Here is a 24,888-nt window from a genome sequence, read left to right on the forward strand (position 1 = left end):
AAATTTATTATTGACTTTACATAAATAAATCACAAAAAGTACATAATATTTAAAAGTTCTGAAAGCAACCAAGCTCCCCTTACCACACACTTTATGATACATCTTTTCACCCATTCAAACTTGACTTCATGCGCCCCTCTCTGCCAATCGCATCTATTCAATCATACATTCATTACACTTCCCTCACATACCAGCACACCCATACCTCAAAATAACAAATGTATACACATACAAAAAAGATTCTCTAATGAACAACAATGGCCAACCAGACACAAATTCTCAAAATACAAAGCTTTCAATTTTTAACAACAATTTGTATACTTGATTGGCCACACAAAACAGGTTGACGCGTTTCAAACCCCTTCGCATACGGGGTTCTCTTCAGGACCCAAAAGTTGGAAAACACAAACAATCTGTGTCTTAGTTATTGACCATATTGTACATGTGCACCCCTGTCTCAGAATATCTCCTCTCTCTGGTATTATTTTACCTTATTCTGAACTGCGAGATCAGCTGATCCCTACTATGTTCTTAGAACCCAATCGCTCGTAGGCTCCGGCAAAGGCAATCATACCATCTCAATCATGAGTCAGCATTCCATAATGTCATCAGTCCCGTTCCATTAGATAAAAGGTTGCTTACATTTTAATTGGCAGACTGTTGAAAGCCATTTGGTCAAACAAAAACGTGTTGCACATCCAGGCGTAATTCCTTAAAGGCCCCAATGCAAAAACAAAATAATTGCCCATTTTTTTCTTAGAATATTGCCTCTTGATGAAGTAGCTCAAACCAGATGACGATGTGCCCCGTACCTGTATTTTGGCACGCGAATGTTTCTTCAGATTCAATTTTTTGGGTTCGCTACACATTTATCTGAAATAAATTAGAAGAACGTTCCCACTTAACCTAAGCGCTTTGCTTCGTGCTTTGGTTAGAAGCGCGTAGCTAAAATGGCTTAACCGAAGTGTCTCTACACCAGCTGTACAAGTTCCGTTGATGTCTTTGGTTGGAAGAGTGAGACTAAAATGGCTCAACCAAAGTGTCTCTGCAAAAACGATTCAAATAGCGCTGACCGCTCTGGTTAGAGGCAGCCAAAGCGTCTCTACCACGGCAGTTCAAATTACGCTGAAAGCTCTAATTTAGAAGAACATGACTAAAACCGAAGCGTCTCTACAACATCAGTGTTAATTTAGTTTTACCTTTCGTGACAGGCCTGGGCCGCCGCACAGTTAATCTTCCCGGGCCGCCAGGGAGCTTAGCGGTGACTTCCGTCTGCAGCAGAAGTGATTTAAAGGGCACCGCGACCTTTGGTCACGCTCTGCCCAATCGAACTATGGGAGTTGTAGTCTAAGTTTGTTTTCTCCTGAGCCGGTTTTGCCAAAGAAAATTCTTAATGAACCACACTGGCTGCATGAGCCAGTAGTGGAGCCTGCTACCTAAAAAGAGGAGGTGGGGGCATGGTTTTAAAATCGGCACCAGTGTCCGTTTAGCCCCAGTGTTTTTTTTAGGCATCATGCAATTCACACGGGATCAAAACGTAGACCTCCCGCTGGACTGTAGAAGGTGCGATCTAGGCTTATTGGCGCCATCATTTTTTGTCTGGATCATGCGAGCCAATGATTGAGCCTCTTTCCTAAAATGGACACAATTTGTGGACAGTGCACTTTGCAGTATGCCCACAGTCATTGGGCATCATGTACCTCACACAGGATCGGAACTACTCCATTCCACAGTCCCCCCGCTATACTGTGGGAGATGTAATCTAAGGTTCGTGGAGCCATCTGCTCATCCGATTTTGCCATCATCTTAAATCGTTAACCAAGTTTGTATCTAATGTGGCCAACCTGACGCGCTGGAAACTTGTTGGGAACAAGGAATTATTGAAATCCGGGAGAGATTAGAATGACTCTGTTACTTTATGCGCGCTGTTGATCCCTCACAGTTTGTATATCTCTGAGAGTTCGTTCAATCCAGTGCTTTAAATGAAACCGCCGCCGCCTTCCTCCGAGGCGAAGCAGAAATGCCGAGGAGAAAGGCAGCGGCGCTTTCGGTTTCGGGGGCGTGTTCTCCTCTTGCCATTGGCTGGAGGAGATCATTAGAAAAGTTGCAAAAAACACGCCCCCGAATCCGAAAAGGACGGGGCCTGTTCGGAGTGACAGACCTCTTCTCCAATGGCTGGCCAGCATTCAAGAGGCCAGCCAATGGAGAAGAGGGGCGGGTTGAAGCCCCTCTTCTCCAAGTCATTATATTTCGCGAGCGAGACTGCGCAAGCGCAGCCTTCGCTAGCCGAGACCTAAAAAAGCATCAGCAAGGCCTTAAAAATGAGCAGGTGGCAGGCCAAGACAAAGTACAGAAAGGAATAGAAATAAAATGATACGGTTAACAGAGCACAAGAAACATTGGTAAAAAACAACCGCAGACTGGGTTGGAAATACAATACGAAGGTTAAAATAGCACAAGAAACATGGGTAAACACAAAAGCAGAACAGGCTGGGAATACAATACAAAGGTTAGTAGACCACAAGAAATAAGGGTAACAACCACAGTAATGGAGATAAGTGGAGAAGCAGCAGGAGCCCAAGCGAGGCAGAGGCAACAGGGAAGCTGGCAAGGCACCATTACTCAAAACAATGTAGGAAGGACTGCAGGCTGACTGGCTAGAAGCAGAATTCATTTCATAGAAAGCATAGAGGCTCCCCTCACTCTAGTCATGCAGACAAGCAAAAACCACAATGTCAATATCCAATACCCTACTTCCACTGACTCACTAATCACATCACCTGTACCCATTCTGACATAATGTGCATTATGAAGGAGCTCCCAAACATTAAAGAGACCCCGCCCAAACTTAATTTTGTGTGTTTTAAGTGTACAGACTGAACAGGCTGATGAGAATCAACTTTTGCATTTGGTGGTACCAAGTGAAGTGAGAGACCAGTTGGTTGAAAAGTCTGATTGGCAGAAGCAAAACCCCTGGGAATGTGTTGTTGAATACCTCTGCAAATGCGGTAAAGACTGATTGGAGTAAGATTTTTAACTGCAAACAGAATAAAAGCAACTCTCCATTAGATTATCTAGACAAGCTTAATGATGCTGAGAGGTATATAGGCATTGCCTGTCTGACAGAGATAGAGCTGTAGGTGCTGCATTTGTAAAGAGATTATTATCAATGTGTAAATCAATAATTGACTAGCTGTACTGGATGGCTAAATGAATGCTAAAAAATGTGTGACATAATAGAATGCATGACGCTGTAGAATGTTGAGATGTCATAGTGTTATGATCTGAAGTGTAGCAGTTGGAGCTGTTCTGGGAGACAGGTTGGAAGGGATCTTCAATGGAGAATAAAGCTAAATGAATGCTAAAAAATGTGTGACATAATAGAATGCATGACGCTGTAGAATGTTGAGATGTCATAGTGTTATGATCTGAAGTGTAGCAGTTGGAGCTGTTCTGGGAGACAGGTTGGAAGGGATCTTCAATGGAGAATAAAGCTAAATGAATGCTAAAAAATGTGTGACATAATAGAATGCATGACGCTGTAGAATGTTGAGATGTCATAGTGTTATGATCTGAAGTGTAGCAGTTGGAGCTGTTCTGGGAGACAGGTTGGAAGGGATCTTCAATGGAGAATAAAGCTACTTTAAAATCTACTGTGATGTGAGCCTCCATCTTAAATATCACACAAAGGAGGAGAATGTTGAATCTAAACTAGTGCCTTTAAAGTAACAAAATATGCCACAGAATGTGAAGGTGAGAGGATGAGGGAACAAAAGATGGAAAACCAGGGAGGTACAGAGGGGAGGGGAAAATGGAAGAGCCAGAGGAGAAACCCCAGGAGTGTCATGTTTTGCCTACCGGAAGCTGGGACTTTGCAAAAATGCATTGTTCCAATACTGCTGTGAATTTACCTGGTCTCAACTAATCACGCAATTTTAACCAGATCACACACAACCCATATCCTGAACAGACCGATAGGTGTGGACTGTGCCCTGAATACATTGATTGCCATAGATAAGAAAGGCCCTTATGTTGATTATATAAACTGAAAAACCCACCATATGCCTTGCTAATATCGGTGCAAGATCATCTGCCTTGAAAAGCTCTGAACGGATTACTCTCCCACATTGGGGCTACAGACTGTTTACTCTGTAGTGTCATGAATTCAATGGATGTTCCCATGTGCTACTGGTGCAAAGATCATGGCGATTAGAAAAGGCATGTAGCATATTATTCTTCTGCTTTAGTCTTGGTGGAGGCTTGGCTTCCTCCTTGCCTCTGCGTTGTAGCTGCTACGGCTCACCTCATTGAAGCATCAGAAGAGAATGCACTGAATTGCAACTCAATTCCCACTTCGCTGTTTCACACACCACCGAAACTCAGCATGTTCCAGTCCCAAGTTGTCCAAATACGAATTTCTATTGTTGCCTGCCTCCCATAGTACCTTCATCCCTTGCTCTACCCTAAACCTGGTGTCTGATTTACACCAGTGAGTTGGGGGTACCCCACGACTGTTTGTTATTTGAACAAACTCTGCACTGAGCTCAATGATGCTCCATACTAAATTGGGAGTTAATGTATTTTGTAGATGGGCTGTGTCTTACAAATGATGAGGGTGAGCTGGTTGCCAACTATGCTGTATGTAGAATACATCAAATTTATAAATGGCGTCCCTTCCCCAGTGTGAGATCTGCCCAGGTTGCTAAACTCATTGCACTCATGCAAGCCAGTATTTTAGCAGATAAAAATATTGTAACTGTAATCACAGACTCAAAATATGTGTTGAAAGTCACACCTGACTTTGGGCTTCTCAAGTACACCCATAAAAATGGCTTGTATTTATAGAACATTTTTAACACTTAACTGCGATTTTCTGGAGTAAGAGTAAACTGTGCAGCCCACCAACACCCCCATTATGAAGTGACCAGAGGAAATACCCTGGCTGATTCAGCTTCTACACAAGTTGCTTTGTTGCAAACCAGTGATGGTGCTTTGCATGCTATGCAAACAAATTCTTACCTGTACCTTCCTTGAAAGATCTGTTGTTGCAGGAGCAAGCCTCTGGACGTGGGAAACTGTAGAGGATCATACAGAACAGCACTAGGGTCCCGGAAGATGTATGGAGAGTGTGTTCAGGGCCTGTGGTCAAACCACAATTTCTACTTCCCAACCTTGCACGATTGTATTATGATGATGCCCATGACTTGACTCATGCTCCTCCAAGCTATTGCTTTGCGCCCTCCTTTCCTTCAACTGCTCACATTAATTGAAGCTTATGCCTCTCCTGCTTGTCCAATAATGCTGAGTCAGGGTTCATGGCCACTTCCATTCCTTATCTTTTTAATTGAGGCCCCTTTGTACACCCTCAAATGGACTTAATTCAAATGTCCAATTGTGCCTCCTAATCTTATGTATAGCATACCTTCTCTATAGCATGCTGTTTTTCACTAACGGTGAAAGCAGAAGGAATATGTACTTTTCATTTGTGGCAAGAAAGCCTATACTTGGCTGCGTCAAGACTGGGCTGGAGTTTACGATGCCGGTTACGCAGTCCCGGTCATTCTGACATTCATCATCTTCAGCGGTGGAGGCGCCTCAAGGTCTCCAAAATGAACTGATCGTTTCCATTTTCTTTCGCAACCATGGGGCAAGCAAGCTATCAGAGAGACAAGACAAAATGCTCAAATGCTGCAAGTGGCAGCAAATGTCACAGCCATTTCTCTAAATCTGATTTATGATCAGATGGATGCTCAGAAAACAATCCTCTTACAGAATAGATTGGCACTCTAATATATCCGCACAGCCAAACAACGATCAGGGAGTTTGCCAGAGTATGGTGAAGAATGTTGCACTCATCTTCCAAACACCTCCATCAGAATCCATTAGCAGACAAATTGTTTTAAGAGCAGCATGAAGAAATTACATGAGATTCAAAGTGGCATAGACGTCAACATGTGGCAACTGGAATATTTGGAAATAAAGCTTTTTGAACTAGTGATAGAAGTTATTTTTACAGTAATTAACCCTATTTTGATTTAACAAATTACTTCATTAGGTTTTATGCTATTGAATTGTTGTAGGTTTTCGGCTCATGATGAATAAGGAGGGAGAGAACGCAAAAGTTTCATGCACCATGTCGCTTCTATTAACAAATGCGATTTCATTCATATACTTGCTTAAAGTACACAAAAGCCTAATTATTTTACATTATTTAAAAACATACTGATTGTTATTCCGTGTTGTGCAATACACATTTCAGACTCATCTATTATAGTCAGTGCAGCCTCTTTAGGAAGTTGCCAAAATGAGGTGGGAACTGCAGAAACTGGTAAAGTTAGCATTTTACCCTTGCTTCCGGTGACGAGAGTCATGATCTTATATTCTTCCCAAGAGAAGTGCCCAGCACCAGCTCATTAGTGCCTATCAGAAGTGTAATTTAAACACGTTCTTTTCTGCATTTGTTTGCGTTGAGTAAAAGTACATGAATGTAGCACTGAATGTATGAATTTTAGCATTACATGCTCCAACTGACCAAGGGGCAAATGGTCCATTAAAATAGCATTGCCGCCTTCTATCTTATTTTTAATGCTTGCTGGCAATTTTTCTTATGCATGAGTTAGACTTCTATGTGCTATCCCAAGTGTCTTTCTACTTTGGTAACAATATTTTTGGTTGATACCATCAATGTAAAGTAACTTTTACTTCTGATGGACAAATCACACTGTAGATTCCTCAGATCAAGGAGGAGTCTCAAAAGAATATCCACTAAGAGGTAGGAATCAGTAGAGCCAAAGAACTAAGGAACCAAGGCAATTGCTTAGGCTGAGAGGCAGTAATATTTGGCAAAGTAAGCAGGTGGTCACCAGGTACATGACAACTGCTGCAATGCCTCTGGTGAGAGCCTTAGAAGCACCTATTTTACTAGTGGGGTGGGCAGAAATGTGCTTTTGAGAGTTATTCTTGGCCAAGGGATAGCAGGTCATGATACACATGATGACCCAATCTAAAATGGTGTGTTTGGTCATCACCTTGCCTTTCAAAGAGCAGGCCGTATACTGTTCTGTCTGGTGTCATCTATGTAGTATGAGACTACATGTCTGGGATCTATTCCCAGTCTTTCATCCTCCTTAGGGTAACGAGTGGGAGAAAATAAAAGTCAGGAGGGTGACAGACAGGGCCACGTGAATGTTGAAACCACCTTGGGCAAGAAGGCTAGGCAGAAACACCTCAGGTAACTTCTGTGAAGTGTTAGATGGAAGCAGGAGTTCTGGAGGTCCCAGGACATCAACCAGTCCAGTGCGTTCAGGGCAACTGAACCGATCTCATACACACCATCTTGGAAGTTGTTCTGCTAAGTAAGTAAGTTTGGAAGGCGGAGTTTAGAAGGCAGAGATCTTGGATGAGCCTCGACTTCAGTCCTTCTTGGAGACCGAGCAGTAAAGAGAGTAGAATTCTGTGCCCCTTTCTTACAGAGGCACCACCTCTATGGCCCCTTTATTCAGCAGAGCAGGACCTCTTCCTCCATAATCGAGGCATAGGCCAGAGAGCATGTCCTGGCAGGAGGAGGATGGGAGGGACAGGAAGGGCGTAGCCTTTCTGGATCAGCTGGATGGAACAGCAGTCACCGTTATCAGCTTCCAACTGATGTAAACATGTGAGGTCCTTCCTACCCCCAAAATGTTTCCTTGACAGTTAAGACTGGTTCCACTAGAGTCAGATTGCAAGGGAGCAAAGGCTTGGCAACCTAAGAGGTAGACTGTAAAATTTCTATCACAGTTTTATAATTTGACTCTTCAGAGGAGAAAATCAATTTCATTTTGTTCCTGTAGCTTAACACACTGTGGTAAAGGATGAAAAGGATTGTCTACTTTGGATTCATCAAATTCGGGCATCCATTATCCTTATCAGAAATGGTTATGTCTTCAGATTCGGATCTGAATAACTCGAGGCAAATTTCTGGGCCCATGACAGTAATTTTTCACCAAGGTAAGCTCTGGTCTTCTCATGTGCCAGCTGGATAACTTCGGCCAACTCGGAGGTTGGCACAGGTAAAGCCTACCAGAACAGCACAGTCACATGAATACAGTGACCCTCACCATTGCTATCGTTTTATTGACAATTTATTCATGGATGGTAACTATATGAGTTTTAACTCCAATCAGTGCACACTGTTAGCTACATATTGAAGAAAACAGCTTTTTCAAGCACACTATCCCCCCCAAAAAGGTATTAAATAAAAAAAATACTTAACACATAACATGTATTATGGTCTTAAACTGCCATGTCGGGATTCTGTTGACATTCACAACCAACTCGGTCTTCGGCCTCAGAGCTTACCAGAACACCTTGATGGAAGTATCTGACCATAATATACATTTTTCTGTTATGAATGATGTAGTTTTCAGTCTCAGTTTGAATGTGCTGGTCTTCGAAAGCACTGATGGAATATCCACCCACCATCCTCAAGAGTAGGCCACTTCAGACAAGCTTCTACGAAAGACTTGGCTCCCAAAATGTGCACTTAAACGTGTGTGGGAAGAAAAAGGAAGCACTCCGTAAGAATATTAGGTCACGCTTCACTTGGAAACGATTTAAAGATTCCACCGCACACCATTATAGGTTTAAAAAAGTATATTTTCTGAAGACACATTTAGAACATCTTACCTGCCAATGCTTGCTTGATCTTACTATGTCTGTGCATCTGTACGGGTAAGGTCTGCACACTGGAAAAAAGGAAAATGAAAACATGTAATGCACTTTAATGTCTAAAAAATGTATGGACATGTGCGGGAATAATGTCTATATTATTTAGAACTGTATGTGACACTAGCTTGAAGTATTGGTCTAATGTAACATCATGTCAAATATTGTACCAACGCACCTAAAATGTTTGAAAATCCGGAACGGCACTGCACCTTATCCCCTTTTGGTTTTTTCCTTCCCCGTTTTGATTCTCTCAATAAAAAAAGATTGGTAAAAAAAAAAAAAAAATGTATGGACATGAAAGAAAAGATCAGTCACTGTGAACTTAAAAATCTTAAAACGAGAAGCCCACCTTTCCATAGGCATTGCTTTAGAAATAACATAATGCACTTATTTGATAAATGTGTCTGTTCTTCCATTTGAGTACTCTGAATACCAATTTGTGACCACACTGCCACCATGTGAATTAAAGTCTACAAAGTCACAAACTGCAGAGGTGGGTTCTTCTACAGCACATTACACTCTCCCATCTGGAATACAGCCGGTTGGCAAGAGGGTAATTAGGGACAAAATATTCCCCTACTTTTTCATCAAGGTCTGCTATATTCAAATCAAATGGTACAACTGAAGGTGGTGGCAAGCTAAGCTAATTCCAGGATGTAAGCCAACAATGTCCAATAAAAAGGTCTGATCAAAACAATTGTGGACTTGTTAAACATTTATACACAATCTGCATCCTTGTAACTCACCATCACAATCAAAACAGGAATCTTGACTCTTGAGGAAATGCCTCTTTTTGCATCGTTACCTCAATAGTTGGCGCACCTACAATTGGCACAAGTTAACTTAGTTAAAAGTCCCTAGTACATGGTACAGGAGCCTGTACGCTAAAGTGTCCTTCGTGGATTGCAGCATTTATTATGCCACCATGAGTGTGACAAAGCAAGATTTGCAGCCTGCCATTGAGAGCCGTTTTTTCAACAAACTCGAATTTGCCAATAAAAAAAAAAAAAAGAAAAAAGAGTGAGAAAGTGATATATCTCATCACAATTTGGCTTTTTTTTTATAAATCTTTTTATTAAACATACTTGACATAAAGGTACAGTTCCACTTAAATCAATAACAGGGAACACAGCGAAAAAGATATGTACAGATACAGTAGGATAATGTTTGGAACTCCCGGGGAGAGGGGGGGGATCATCACATTCGGGATTACGGGGAGGGGTGGGGGGGCGGACGGGGGTGGGGGGGGGAGTACATATATTACCATGGTATTCGTTCCAGGAAGCCCAAATCTTAGACCATTTTGAGGGACAACCCCGAGCTGTGTATACTGTCTTTTCCCTCAACATACACCAATCAAGGTCTTTCTCCCAATCCACGACCCTAGGAGCATGTGGCGCCCCCCAAAGTTGAGCGATATTTCTTTTGGCGATCATGCAACCGAGCGTGACCCATTGTATGGCGTGTGAATTAAGGTCGGTGGGTTCCCAAATGTTGAGTAGGCATCTAGGGACCTCTGGCTTAATCTCGAATTCCAATGTTTGACTCATAATGTCGTGAATTTTGCGCCAATATTCCCGAATTGGGTCGCAGTGCCATATTATGTGGATGAATGTGCCCATTTGGGTGCACCCCCGCCTGCAAGACCCATCCGCTGGACCACCCATATGTATCAGTTGGGGGCCTGTGATGTATACTCTATGCAGTATTTTTAGTTGCACTGCGCGGAGACGCACTGGGATAGCAACAGTTTTGGGGGAGGAGACTGCGATCTGCCAGTTTTCATCGTCTAATTGGATCCCATCTTCAACCCACTTCTCTCTTAGGGACAGCAGGGGGTCGTTCATGTTGTTAATAAGTTTTCTGTAAGTCAGGGAGATAGCTTTCTCAGGTAGATGACCATCTAATAGTCTGCCCTCTAATGAAGAATAGTGAGGTGGGGAGGAGTCGCGGGGCAATGCTGTTTGCAGTGCGTGGCATATTTGTAGGTAACGAAAACGCTCTGACTCTGCCATAGTGAATTGACGTTGGAGGGAGTCAAAGGACTTCACGCCATTTTTATACCAAAGGTCTCTGATGTGGGAGATGCCAATTAGATCCCATTTATCAAAGCCCTTGGAGTTGCCCAGAACTCCTAGCCTCTGGGAGTCCCACAGAGGTGTGGAGAGAGTTAGTCTATTGCTCCAGCGTAGCGAGGCAGTCGCCAAGTGCCAGATCTTGACTGTGTTTTTGGTAGGACCGGTGAGGGGGTATCTGTTCGACTTAGAGTATAGGGCTCAGCTAAAGGGTCCATTTGGGAGGAGCCATCTGTCCATGTTGAACCCCAGATCGTCGGGCCGGCCATAGTTGCTATGATTTATTGCAGTAAGATGAGCTACCCAATAGTATTTCTTAATGTCGGGCAAACCGATGCCCCCATCGTACTAGCGGAGCGTGAATTTTTGTAGAGCAATACGTGGCCTCCCATCCCAAGCCCTTCTATTTCTTTGAAATACGAGTTTGGCACAGGGTCGGCCGAGTTTTGAAGGACATGGGGCAGGGACATCATTTTAAAAAGAGCCGCCTTGCCTAGCAAAGAGAGAGGAAGTGATTTCTAGTTTGTAATATCATGTTTGAGCCTTTGTATTGGGGGGGGGGGAACAAGGTTTCGGGTAAATCGGAGTGTGCTGTCCAGCGAAATGAAGATACCCAGATATTTAAAGCTTTCTGATACTATTGGTATGGGGCAGTTTCGGGGTATCGGAGGGGGGTTTCCACACAGGACATACAGGAGAGATTTCTGCGAGTTAATACAGAACCCGGAGTATCTGCCAAAAATTGTCAAGATGTCAAATACAGCAATAAAGGATCTTTTGGGGGATGCAATATATAGTAGTATGTCGTCAGCATACAAGGATATACGCTCCTCCCAGTCAGCCGACCATCGTAGACCACAGACCATTACGTCTTTTCAGATCCAGGCCGCTAGGGGCTCGAGCGGCAAAGCAAATAGTAAGGGGGAGAGGGGGCATCCCTGACGGGTCCCTCGGCTAAGTAGAAAGGTCTCTGATTTTCTGTTGTTCACGACTACCTGAGCCATCGGGAAGCTGTATAGTAAGCGCACCCATTGTCTGAAGCCCGGCCCAAATCCCAACTTAGTGAGTACGGCGAAGAGATAAGGCCAATCAATTGTGTCGAAGGCCATAGTGGTATCTAGAGAGACTACAACAGCATCTTCGCGCATGGTCGGCGCCCTGCCCAAGACCCCGTGGATTCTACGCAGATTCAGAGCAGTGTTTCTCCTGGGCATAAACCCCGAATGATCCGGGTGTACCAGATCGCCTATTACCTTAATCAGTCTGTTAGCAAGCACTTTGGCGAAGATTTTGGGCTCTGCATTCAGCAATGAAATAGGGCGATGGGAGGCACAGTCAGTTTTGGGATTCCCTTCCTTATGGATCATGACAATGGTTGCAATTCTTTGATCAAGGGGCAGCGACCCCTGCTCTAGACTATTCTCAAACATAGATTTCAGATATGGGGCTAGTTTATCCGGGCGGAGCTTGTAAAGCTCGATCGGGATACCATTTGGGCCAAGAGCCTTATCACGTAGGAGTTCAAAGAGTCCGCCTCGGTGTAGGGCGCAACGGAGCTGTAGACTGTGTGGAAGTGTGCTGCGAAGTGGTCAACTATGTCCTGGGGATCCGTTATGGTGGATCCTTCAGAGCTTCTAAGTTCAGGAACTAGCCTTCTGGCATGTTCCTTTTTGTCCAACCAGTCGATTAATTTCCCTGCCTTGTCCCCCCAGTCATAAAGTCGGCCCAGTCATAAAGTCGGCCCAGTCTGTCCTGTCCCAGTAGTTTGGCACGGTCGGTGACCAGGGCTTGATATTTCTCTTGGCGGAGTCGCAGGGCATGAAGAGCCTCAGGTGAGGGATCAGAGTCAACGTCGTTCGGGACAATACATTTCTTGCTCTACGTCTGAGATATCCTTTAGTTTGTCTTTTTTGGATCCCGCTATTAAGGAGAGAGCCTCACCCCGGACCACTGTTTTAAAGGCTTCCCACAATGTTTGCGGCGAGTCAACTGTGCGGTTGTTCTATAGAAAATAGTTACCAATGGATTTGATCCGTTCTTTTCGTATTTTAGGGTTTTTTAGATACCAAGGATTGATTGGGGCAATACGTCCCACCTGGGAATTGTCAAGAACAATATGAACCCAAAGGGGGGAGTTGTCGGAGATGCCTCTAGCTAGGTGCCGTAACTCGTGGATGTCCGTCACTTGTGGGGCAGGGACAACTATATACTCTAGACGAGAGAGACTATTGTGGGCGCCTGAGTGGAAAATGTGTTGGATCTCGTTAGGGTGGTATGTTCTCCATCCGTCCACTAATACCATTGCCTCCAAAAAACTTGAGAAAGAGTGTGCAGTGTGAGGGATTGTGCGTGGTGGATGTCTGTCCAGCGTACCCGATATAACGGAGTTGAAGTCACCGCCGAACACAAGGTGCCCTTCCGGCAGTGCTAACAGCACCTTGCAGAGGTCAGAAAATGTTGTGGTCTGTAACCCTGGAGGTGCATATATGAAGGTAATGGTTCGCCCCTCCCAGGTAACCGTAATACCAACATATCTGCCACGGTCAACAACATAGGTGGACATAGGTGATAGAGGGAATGACTTATTTTGTATGATGCCCACCCCTCTTGAGTTAGTCGCAAAATCTGCGTGCGCAATCATTGAGTAGCTTCATCTATGCATAGCTTTACAAGGGTGACCAATGAGGTGAGTTTCCTGAAGTAATACAATGTCCGGTGACAACCTCTTGACCTGTTGCAATACCATACTCCGCTTGATTTTGTCCCCCAATCCGTTTACATTCCAATTTGTAATTCTAACTTCCTTGTTACGCTGTACACCCATTGACCTGTATGTGGAATGCAGCAGCGGTCTCTGCCAAAGGCTGGGACTGCACCATCAAAATAATGTCGACAAAAAACAAAAGACCATAAAAACAATTAAACAAAAAACCCCAACCCAGCAACCCCCCACCCCGCCCTCTGGGCTCAAAACTGCCCATCAAAAAACTCGCGGAGTGCCTGTCGCCCTAGAAAATTTTAAAGGAAGAAAAAAAACAGAGGGGGAAAGCAGTGAGCTCCGTGTCCATGCCCTGTGCAACAGCACTGTCACACCCCTATTAAACAGTTGACATATGGCCAAAAAGAAGTCAGTAGTCCCCTTTAGGTAAGATTCCGTTGCCCCCCCCCCCCTCCCTAGCCCGCCCCGCAGCATTCGCTTACCCAAACCTTAAAAAGAAACCTGTCAATGTCAAGGCTCCGCCTTAGGCCGGTCCGTTGTCCGTGTGGCCTCGCTCCGCTGGGTTTTTAGTCCCTTGATAATCAAACCAGTCAGTGACATCTTCAGGTCGATCAAAAAACCACGTTCTCCCCTCCGCCTCAACCCGGATGCGGGCCGGGAACAGCATCTAGTATTTCAGGCCTCTCTCCCTCAGGTCGCGTTTAACAGACAGAAATGATCTCCGTTGTTTCTGCACCCTTTGCGTGAAGTCTGGGAAAAAGGAGATATCCACATTTTCGTATCGGAGGGGGGCACTGGTGCTGGAATTTTGGAGAATCACATCTCTGTCTCGATAGTTCAGGACTCGAGCCAACATGGGCTGCGGGGGAGCGCTCGGTTTGGGTCGGCCGCCCGGGACCCTGTGGGCCCGCTCAAACACACAATTTGGTGTTTTTGATGCAGAAAGGCTAGTAGCCCCACTAGCGAGTACAGGGTGACAAGCTGACAACTCAGCTGTACTTCTGAGTGGGACAACTAAAGTTTGTACTTCAAGGTATCAAAAGAATTGAGACACTAAACTCGATTTGATGCCCAGGTCGAATTTAATGCAACTTTTAAGAAAATGACAACTTTAGAAAGTTGCTACTCTATTTATTACCCAAATTTTAAAGTAACCATTTACAGTTGCTGGCCATGAGACAGTTTCTGCGCTTGTAGGGGAAGGTTTCTACAACTCTCAGGAAGGAACACAAAGGGAATGCTGCTGGAAGAGGTGTTACCTCTCCCTGGCAGGAAGATCAAACATGGTGTGTGCTGAAAAGGAGAGCTTCAAAGGAGAAGCCGCCTTTGAAGGGCAAATGGTGGACACGCGAGAGGGGCTCTCTTTTGTTGTAATGTAAATGTAAATGTGGGTGTACTTGTAAAGCGCACTGTGACTCCATGGAGTATCCTGGCGCTGAAGACCGCTGGGGAACCCGTCCTGGTTTTCCCTGTGAGATGGTCCCTTTCTGGGTATCTCCAAGGTGAAACCAGGCATCCCCGGCGTCTGTGGGGGACCGTTGTAGAGATGAGGCAAGCTTAATGCCCAGAGTTGCCGAGTGTGTTCCTGGTTAGAGTAGGTACCGAGGCGAGAATTATCGAGTCCGTTTTGACCCTGGTCCACGACCCTGCCGCGTCGGGAATTGACCCCTGGTCCCTGTCTGATTCTCTGCTTACGGGTCTGCCGCCTCTAACCAGTGAGCCACACCTCTCACTGGTAAAACAGGTTGGTTTCGGGTCAGAAAGGGAAGAACAGATACTAAACCAGTTCTCTCAGCCACATATCTAGGATGGGCTTCCAAACGCAACACACTAAGAGGGGTTCTACCATCTTGGGAGGGGGCAGAATATTGCACTCTGGAATAGCCTAATGCCACACTATTAAGGAAGGATTCATCAGACAGGAGGGAACCCGGTAGACCATTGGCTAGTAGTCATCACATCCCCTGAAGGCAAGTCCTGGGCATAAAGGGGACACCCAGACCTCAGATGATATCTGCACTGAAGAGAGGACCGAAGAAGGATTACCTAGCTGTTCCATGGAGCTGGCAATAAGAGGTTGCACCAAAGACTGGACTGCACCTGCTGATACTGTTACGAGTCCCAATATATGCCTAGGTAGCTGCACGACCTTTTACCTACATTTGTCATACATTGCTCTACATAATGGTTCTGCCACTGACCTTTTACCTAGTTCTATGACGAATAAATGTTGTGTGGTTTTCTTAGAAAACTAGCCTCATTTAATATGCATGAAGATTCCTACTGTCATATCTTTTTTTTTTTTGATAAGCAAATTTTTATTAATGTTTTGCAAAACAAAATTCATCGGTAGCAAATCAAGCACATCATGGAGATGAATTACATTCGATGAAAGTCGACTGGAGCACAAGGCACAGGTGGGATGAGTACGACATATATTTACAGAAATACAAGTACGCGACACAGTCAACCCCTTCATGCGGGTAATAGATTGAACCATTTGCCCCACACCTTGCCAAATAGTTTGGGACATCCCCGGGCCTCAAAGAGGGGCTCCTCTTGGGCCCCACACCAGTCCACTCCCCGCCTCCATGTCTTCACAGTAGGTGACTTGACCTGGGACCAAAGCGCCACTATATCCCGCTTCGACACTGCCAACGGTGTCCCCAAGAATCGCTCATCGGCCCTGGATCCATCGAGGCTATCAAACACCCCCAAGAGCAGACGTAGTGGTTCGTGGGGAACCTCCCACCCAAGGGCCCGTGTGAGCTCCAGTTCCATCCCTCTCCAGAACGGCGCCAGAGCAGGACAATGCCAAACCAGGTGGTAAATATCTGCGGGGGCGTGAGTGCAACGCGCGCAGGCCAGGGAGGGTCGCATGTGGGCGCTGTGCTGACGCGCTGGAGTTAGGTATGCCATATGGAGGTAGGAGAGTTGGACGAGACGCAGCTTGGAGGAGGTTGTCAAGGTCTTGGGGGCCATAAGGGCATCTCTCCAATCCGCCTCCTGCAGTGGGCCCAGCCACCCCTCCCAGCGGGCTCGAAGCAGATCAAGTGACGCGGGCCCATTGTTCACCAGGGATCAGTAGATCCATGACACCCCCCCCCCCCCCCTTCTACCCAGGTTCCCCATCATCACCTGGGCCTCCAAGGGGCTAAATTCCGGGAGAGGGGTGGAGGACGGAATGTGTATGCGGAGTGCATGCCTGAGTTGTAAGTACTTGTAAAATTGGGAGGGAATGGCGTTGCTGCAGGTCCGCAAAAGATCTGATATGGTCCCCCGTCCAGACGTCTCCGAGTAACGAGATCCCGATGAGATCCCAACGGCGGAAGTCCTGGAGGGAATAAACCTCCTACAGCCAGGTTCGACCCTACTGTCATATCTTAATCCCCTGCCTAAGACATGCACAGCAGGATTAACATCGTAGGTATAATAACTCTGTACAAAAGTCATAGCTATCCTTGAACGACAGACCCACAGTACCATTACATGTCTAGGTAGAGCCCCTCAGGGTACTTTTTGGGTATAAATGTCCACATCTTCACTGGGCAACCAGAGGAAAAGCTCCACACTGACACGAGACGCTGAATTTCCTGCATGTACACACTCCAGCACAGTGTTCTGACATCCCTTGCGGGGTGTCCAACTTGAGACCAAGACTAGGTCCTTCGTTCTCTCCTATCAGCTAATGGGGTTGGCTCTTCCCTAGAGGATTCTTGGCTTTACACCAACATATATGCTAGGTAGATTTAGATAGGGTTTTGCATCGCAGGAGTACGCTCAATTACTGCCATGTATCGATATGCCTGCATATATTTACTGTTTTAGCACCATGGTAGTATTCTACCTTTTATTTATTCTATCTGTACTTGTAATCTTATATATCCGTTTCTGTCAATGATTGTTGCAGCAAACAAGTTTTATACTAGAATGACGCTAGCTCAATAAATGCTTATTGAAAATGCCCCCATTGTTTATTCTGTGTGTCTCTCTGAGACTAAGTGAGCATGTTTAACTGAGCGGAAAGTGATGTACTGTTTCCAAGATCCTGGAAGGATCAAGGGTTGCCATGTTTGATAGCTGTCTTAAACTATTCGCTCCTTGGTAAGGTTAGTGAGCTTCTGGTGGTACTGTGAGCTAGCTGGTCTAAAGGCTATCATATCCTTTGGGGGTCTCTGGAATTAGTCTGGACACCAATCCCTTAGTTTAGGTTATCTAAACGAGCAGATCCTATGTATGATTAGGAACTACATGACAATACTCCGGCTAGCAAGGAAAGGCCAGTGACGGTGGCGCCCTGCTCGAGGAAAAGTTATCCCAGAACGCCAAACAGAAGCAGCGACTCCAAGAGTCAGTTGCTGTCTTGGCGAGTTGGTAGCCACAACCGCTTGATCGTCATTGACTGCTCAAGCGCAGCCTGGGAGACGGAGTCTCGACGCTCAAAAGTTGCACCCGAGTCTGCTGGACCCAGAAGAGTTGCTGATAGTTGAAGTGCAGTTTGGTTGCTCAAGGCCATTAGCCTTAGTTAAAGGGAACCACTGGTTTCGCTGTAACTGGAGACCAGTGGCATCTGTTTTTTGGCTGGACTTCAACCGGAATTCAAGAGACTGACCTTTGTGTCCAAAGTCACCCCACTGTGTTCGTGGACCAAGAGGTAGTCTAAGGAAGACCCCTGGCACCGGATCAGCATTCACAGCATCTTCAGGATCCTGTATCCCTTGCATCAGGGCCACACCATTGATATCTATGGTGGTTCGCCCAATAGCGTGAAACTGGACTGGCAACTGCTTTGAATGCAAGGTGACCGTCCTGCCAAACCTCATTTAGCCCTGTAACAGGCCAGAGTTAGTCACCCAAAGTGAGACTTACAAAAGTCTTCAAAGGCTTACCAAGTAACCACTAACTGCAGCAGTTGCTAATGCTCGTTTGCAATTAGACTGAAATCAGTGATTTAATATTCGCTTAATAATTTATTTCTCCAGAGCCCTCTGGTAGATTTCATTCTTTGTGGTGCCTAAAAATAAATACAAATAAGAGCCAATTATTTTTAATTGGTGTTGGATTTTCTCTGTGTCGTGTTTTTTCTTATTGAACTGTTTTGGTACTTCTAAATGCTTTGCGATTGTTCCTTTGACAAAGCCTGCCTGCTCAAAGCCACAGCTAACGAGGGTTGGCCTATGGTTTTGCAAACAAGCCTTACTGGACCCAAGACGGGTCTGTGAGTTTATTACACAGTGAGGTCGCATAAACACACCACATAACAAACCGCTTTCCTCACAATGTTGAAGCCAGGACGCATTGCATAGATTTGACGTTCAATTAACAGACCCATAATATTGGGAAGTAAATGATCTCTGGTGTTGTCAGTGGAGACGAGAATCAAATTTCACTGGTAACCCAGCAAAGATCCCAAAGAGTAAAAAATAGAACTTTCAGCTAGAAAAAAAATGTATAACCTTTTTGAGAGTTTCTTCAGGTCTAACACCAAACTCCTAGGAGATGACTTTTCAGGAGGTCCGAGAGTCTAAAACAGAAATCCCTGCTTTAGGTTCAGTTACAGCACACACAATGGACGTCGTCATAGAGCCTAAAACCTCAACAAGTGAGCAGGTTTCTAATTGGTTGCAGCAGAGAACGGAGCCTGTCCTGTTGCCGGCTATTTGCTCAATGTACTCAAAAAGGTGTTTAGAGACTGTCAAGCTCACATCTGTGAGATTTCTTTAAATAGCATTAGCCAGCATGCTGCATTTCAGCTACTGTATGAATATAACATTCTTTTTTAAATCCAAAAACAGCGAAGCCTTGCTATCCTGAGGCAAACAAACAGTACAGCGTCAAGTAACTGAGCTGATAAATCCCAATGGGGATAAGTGCTAGTAGTCAAAAATAAATTGTATTACAACCTCTGAAATAAATTGGAAAAAAGTAAGCCCAGCAGCCTCAGATACAAGTGCTAGTCCTATTGGGAGGCCAGGAAACAACATGGTGAGAAGACGGTGTGCGAGTGGGCAGGTACACAAGAAACATGGAACGTGGGGGTGGGCATTTGAGAGGGGGGGGTCAAGGAAACAGAACACACATGCACGCTCATTGAGTGCTTAACCAAAATGAAAAAAACGTTCCCTAAAAGCAAGCAGTGGAAATATAAAAGCCAGCCAATCAGAGAGATGGTAAAGAAGGTAAGCTAGAGAGGAGTTATAAAACCACGATAGTCAAGCTGAGACAAGAAAAACCACAGAATAAGAAGAAAACAAATAAAAGCAACATTAAAGACAACCAATGGTCAGCAATGGGTAGACTGTAGGCCCCTATGAATTTTTGGTAATCCCACGATTGGTCTTTTGCAACCAGCCAGCTTACGTGGTCTGGGAGGCACCCACATGTGTTCAATTGTATGCAAGCATATACTTCCTCATGTATGTGCGCACTAGTGGAATGATGCGATCAAAAGCAACAGATGCGACTACATACCTTTTTTTTTTTTAATATATGTAGTTCATTTATAGTCTCAACCGATACCTATGTTGACCTCAAAGTGATCTGCGTTAGAAGGCATTGTGTTTGTACAGCACAGCCTAGACAACAACCCCAAAATAAACTAATTAGCATAACGATAAATAGTATGAACCAGTTAATGTTGTTAGATATTTACACACCAATTTTATGAATGAGAACAAGCTATGGGAGGCTGGCCAGGTAGAAATACGCCCACAGACAATGAGAGATTTATCTAGTCAAAAACTGTTATTGCATCAGTAAAAGACAACTTTCAAAAACAGCCATTTACTTGCGACATCAACAAGGTGTAAAATAAACACGGGTACCATGACCTTTCTATGGGTAGCAACAAAGGACAACCTATAGATCATGGTTTTCTTCCACATAGCAGTTTCCAATCACGGCATTGAGGCCATAAGTCGTGACTAGAAACACAAATGTATACCAATAGTCCCCTCTTCCCTTTACAGACATTCCCCCAGCCAAAGAAAACAAGCATTGGCATAACCCTTAGGTCTTGCCTTTGGGACCTTATAAGTGTTTAGCCATGCAGCACATTATCCTGGAATGTTCAGTTATAGCTTAATTCCTGAATAAGTTGTTAACACATTTTCTGGAACAATCACTTTCCTATTCTCATTAAATAATTTGGTTATCACTCACAGTTAGTTACTTGCTCATACTGAAATAATGATGGCCAAATATTTACACAGTGGTCGCAGTGTGAGTTACTCTGCACAAACACAAAACTTGCATTTTACTCTCCATGTAAGTCACCAACAAGAAGCACAGTAAGTTGGACAAAAAGGCACACCATGCATTACTCTGCTATGAAATAAAAAAACACCAAACATGTTAATCTAATTTTATGCTAGTTAATGGGGTCCTACATTGGTTCCACGCATTCCGCCATGCCCTGTGCACCCCTCACCTGGTCTATGTCGTCAGCCTTCTTTGAAAAGGAGCGCTTTCATAAACGCAGGACTCAAACCAGAAATGCTCTGATGGCAGGTAAGTGCAAGAGCGTCCGTCAGGTGTCAAACCGTAGAGACAAATTAAGGACAATGGTGAAGCAGATTCCTGCATACTTTATAGTAAAAGGAATCACTTGTTTTGGAAAATAGGCGTTTTCATTGGGCCTCTCGAATATAGAGTCTAAAAGAATATAAAGAATGCACTCTCCATGAAAAGGCTTTAAATAACAAAAGCTGCTCTTCATTGCATGTTTCTCATTTTATGGCACTATTTCATGCAGATTATATTTTTAAACTTGAAAGACGCAAGTGTAAAAGAAAAAAACATTTTAAATCACTGTGCAAATGTGATGGAAAAATTAACCCTTTTGGTGCTGGAACGGGCAAAACAATGGGAGAGCAAAGGCAGAAATCAGAAACAATCGAAAGAATATGTTGAAATGAAGAAATGCCCTTACTCCGATTATAGTGAACGCTGAAACACACAATAATTAAATACTTTAGGAAGAGGTGAACACCGCAAATCGAATTATACCCACGTAAACCAGCTGCCTTCCTCATGTACAAGAACTCAATGCTGCCTCTGCTTGTCACGCGGTGACCTCGCTGCACAGCATAGTCTTTTGTGTGTGAGGAGAAGCCTTTCCCTGTAATATAGATGTCTCTTTTGGCATAGATCTGGAGTGGGTGTCAAACACCGATGAGCACCTCGGTGCGCACTTCCCTTCATAAGATAAGTGGAAAAGAGGACTTTAATTCCTGTTTTATTCTGGGAATCACTATTGTCTGTTGCCACATGGAGGCCAGCTATGGCTGGGAGAGCAGGGAAACTTGAGATGGAATACAAGGAGGGAATAAACTGTACCTCAAATCAAGTTGGAAGACCCAGAACGGTAGTAATTTCAGGCACGGGAATTCACTTTTTGTGGCTGCCTTGCACTGTGCGCGCGCTCTGTAAGGGTAACAACGTTCAACTGCTACCTGCTGTGGAGATGCGAGCTCGGGTTTACGATGCCTTTAAGCTCCCACAACAGGAAAGGAAAACAAGTACCGTCCCCGGAAGACGGTCAAGGCAGCCAACCCGGCCGCGAAGCCGGGAGAGAAGCTGTGCAGTGCCGACGGGAGTAACAGCTTGAAGCCTGCCATGAAGAAGAGCAGCACTAGAGGGGGCTGTTCTAAAGGCTGTCCACATGGGCTGTCGGAAAAGTGGACGAGAGCGCGCAAGTCCATTTACAGTAAACAAAGATGGCGTCGGGCTGTCCAGGCGAGCGCGTGTGCACGTGTCAGTGTGCATTTTTTTGTCCCTCCGTAGGCATGCACATCTAGCTTTCGAATCTGAATCGATTACAAAAGGCCCTCGCATGGCGAGAGCAGTGCTGCACGCTGCTAACGCCAGGCGAGACCTAAAAAAAAAGCAAAGTCACTATAAAGAGCAAAACAGGTATAAAATGCTACCAACTGTCAAACCTTCGGCAGAATAACAAAGAATTACTACTGACCAAACAGTGGAATTCGGGAGACAGCGTAAAAATATTTTTTATCAAGGGACAAAAAGCCAGCGTCATAATTCATGGAAGGTTCCGTGATGAATGTGCAGGACCACTGACAGCTAGGTATACAGGCAACAAGGTACTGGAATGCAAAAATGTGTGGCATGCTAAGAGGTGAAAAATGGGTGTAAAGTCAGAACACATCGGTGGAGATTTATAAGGGCTCTGTTTAAGGGTTGCAGAACAATGCACTGTGCAAATCGTTGAGTAAAAGGTAGGTAAAACCAGGAGAACGAAGAGCGACCACATTACAGCTCAACTTTGTAGTGCAATCGCTAATATGATGTAGTAGTGGTGCACTATCAGTGTGGCACAGCACCAAAAACAATAGAATTGCACCCTTATCAGCTGGTAACTGAAAATTACCAAACGTTCGGTATAAAGTGGTAGCTAACTAATTTGTTATTTTTTCCAAGGGTAGACCAAATGAAGAGCCAACTTCCAGTAGAATCAAATATCTCCCACAGTGTATTACATCCTGGAAGTCAACCGGGCACCACTGTCCAGTTTTAAAGTATGAGTGCAATATCAGTTAGAGAACCAAAAAAGTAGTAAGACTTTTAGTAGATTCACCATGTTGCATTCTGTGATCGAAAAATCAGCCAGAACAATCATAGACAACGTCACAGGATTCCGATAGACAAAACTAAGATGAGCTCATCTGCTTCACCATGCGAGACAACATGCAGCCATCGCCAGGAGAACACTCAACATGCAGCCATCTCCCATGAGAGAACACAACATGCTGTGAAATCCCATGAGAAAACCCAACAAGTTGCTATCTCCCATGAGAAAACCCAACAAGTTGCTATCTCCCATGAGAAAACCCAACATGCAACTATCTCCCATGAGAAAACTGTGCAAGCAAATCACAGACAGGTGTTCCACCACGAAAATCTAGGTTTCTCTTTCTGAAACCGAAACCAACCTCTTAGCCTTTGCCAGTTGTGCTGTATATACACTTCCTCAACCAAAAACAAACCGCCTTGGCCCTACCAACCGCTGTTACAAACAAGCTATGCTGATTAATGACAATTACTGTAAAAACAAATGGATAGTTATAATGTTCACCTCGACCGAGTTCATTTATTTTCTAAAGATTCCCTTTTTCTTTCACACATAGTCACGGGTATTGGGAATAAGTCACAGGATGGAAGGAATGTGAACCAAAAGAGGATTAGAAATTGTGATCCGTTTACAATCCTCCCTCACTCTGCCCATTTAGACGCGCAGTTGACAAACAAATGCACGCGTGAGAGAGGAAAGTGGCAAGATAGGGAGAAAAGCCCAGGGCTGAGATGACGGCGGGAAACGTGCACGCTCAAGCGCTTCACACAAAAGAAACATATATCCCGAACAGCTGACACAGGTGGAAGAACAAAAGCAGCCACTCAGAGAAGGGGGTAAACACACAGGCTATGGACGGGCTAACAAATAAAAACAATTAATACAAACCAAGAAAATATAAGTAACAAAACAAATAGCTAATGAAAACCAGTGTGTGTAGATGCTTTCCAGGCAAGCTGGCAATATACCCCTAATAAATCTGCACACTCTGGCAGGTTTTGACCCCTATAAGAGCTTAGCTATGGGGTTAAAAAAGCAGAAGCCTATCAGGAGATCATTAATACATCCGATAAAAAGTCAAGTACTGAGCGCGAGAAAATAGTGGCAAAGTGATTTACACCCATTTAGAAAAAACCACACAAGAGCAATGTCATACTCAAGTCTGACTGTTTTGAATGAGAATACGCACACGAAAAAACTTTTTTTTTCTACCTAGAACACCAACATAATGCTTTCCAACTAAATACATAATGTAATATCTTGTGCAAAGACCATACAGACCTGTGAGTTTTCCTATGCATTCGCCTCATGTTTGTTTCTGTCCAAGGTTTTCCCGCGAAGTTTGTTCACAGCTCGTACAGGCGCCCTCCGAGATGAGGTCGAGCTCCCGTTCGCTCAGGTGTGGGGTATCAGCCAGGCTCCACCGCCGGCTGACAAAAGCGTGCAGGCCGCTGCTCGAGGAGCGGCAGTGCATCCTGGGAAAGCTCGCTTGGACAAGAAGGAGCCTCGTGGCCACCAGGAAGAACCGAGCACGTTGCCTCTTAGGGCACCCTCGAACACCGCACTACAGGTACATTCTTTCCAACGCGGTTTTACACCTTTTAACACCATCCATCAGATTCTTACAAAGGCCGAAATGCACCCACCCCCTAATTGCTCCTCTCACGGTTTGTTATATCAGCTCCCAGCAGTCATCGTTCCAAAAGGGTTATTTTCATAGAAAATTATGAAAAATTCATTGAAAAGTTTTAATGTTTCTGACAGAAAAATGTTAATTGTTGGCAAAAGGCCGCTAATAA

At 44.6% G+C, this 24,888-nt stretch overlaps 1 protein-coding gene across 2 annotated transcripts in view; it reads right to left on the bottom strand.

The window, feature by feature from the left end:
• Positions 1–24,888, bottom strand: part of DTX2 (deltex E3 ubiquitin ligase 2) — a 576,494-nt gene that overhangs the window by 292,568 nt on the left and 259,038 nt on the right. For both annotated transcript variants that reach the window (XM_085649605.1, XM_085649604.1), the window contains exon 4: positions 8,665–8,723. In XM_085649605.1, coding sequence (XP_085505731.1) covers positions 8,665–8,723 — 59 coding nt within the window. The remainder of the gene's footprint in view (positions 1–8,664; positions 8,724–24,888) is intronic.

The sequence above is a fragment of the Triturus cristatus genome, chromosome 3_2 (genome assembly GCF_964204655.1).
Source record: "Triturus cristatus chromosome 3_2, aTriCri1.1, whole genome shotgun sequence".
NCBI classification, from domain to species: Eukaryota; Metazoa; Chordata; class Amphibia; order Caudata; family Salamandridae; genus Triturus; species Triturus cristatus.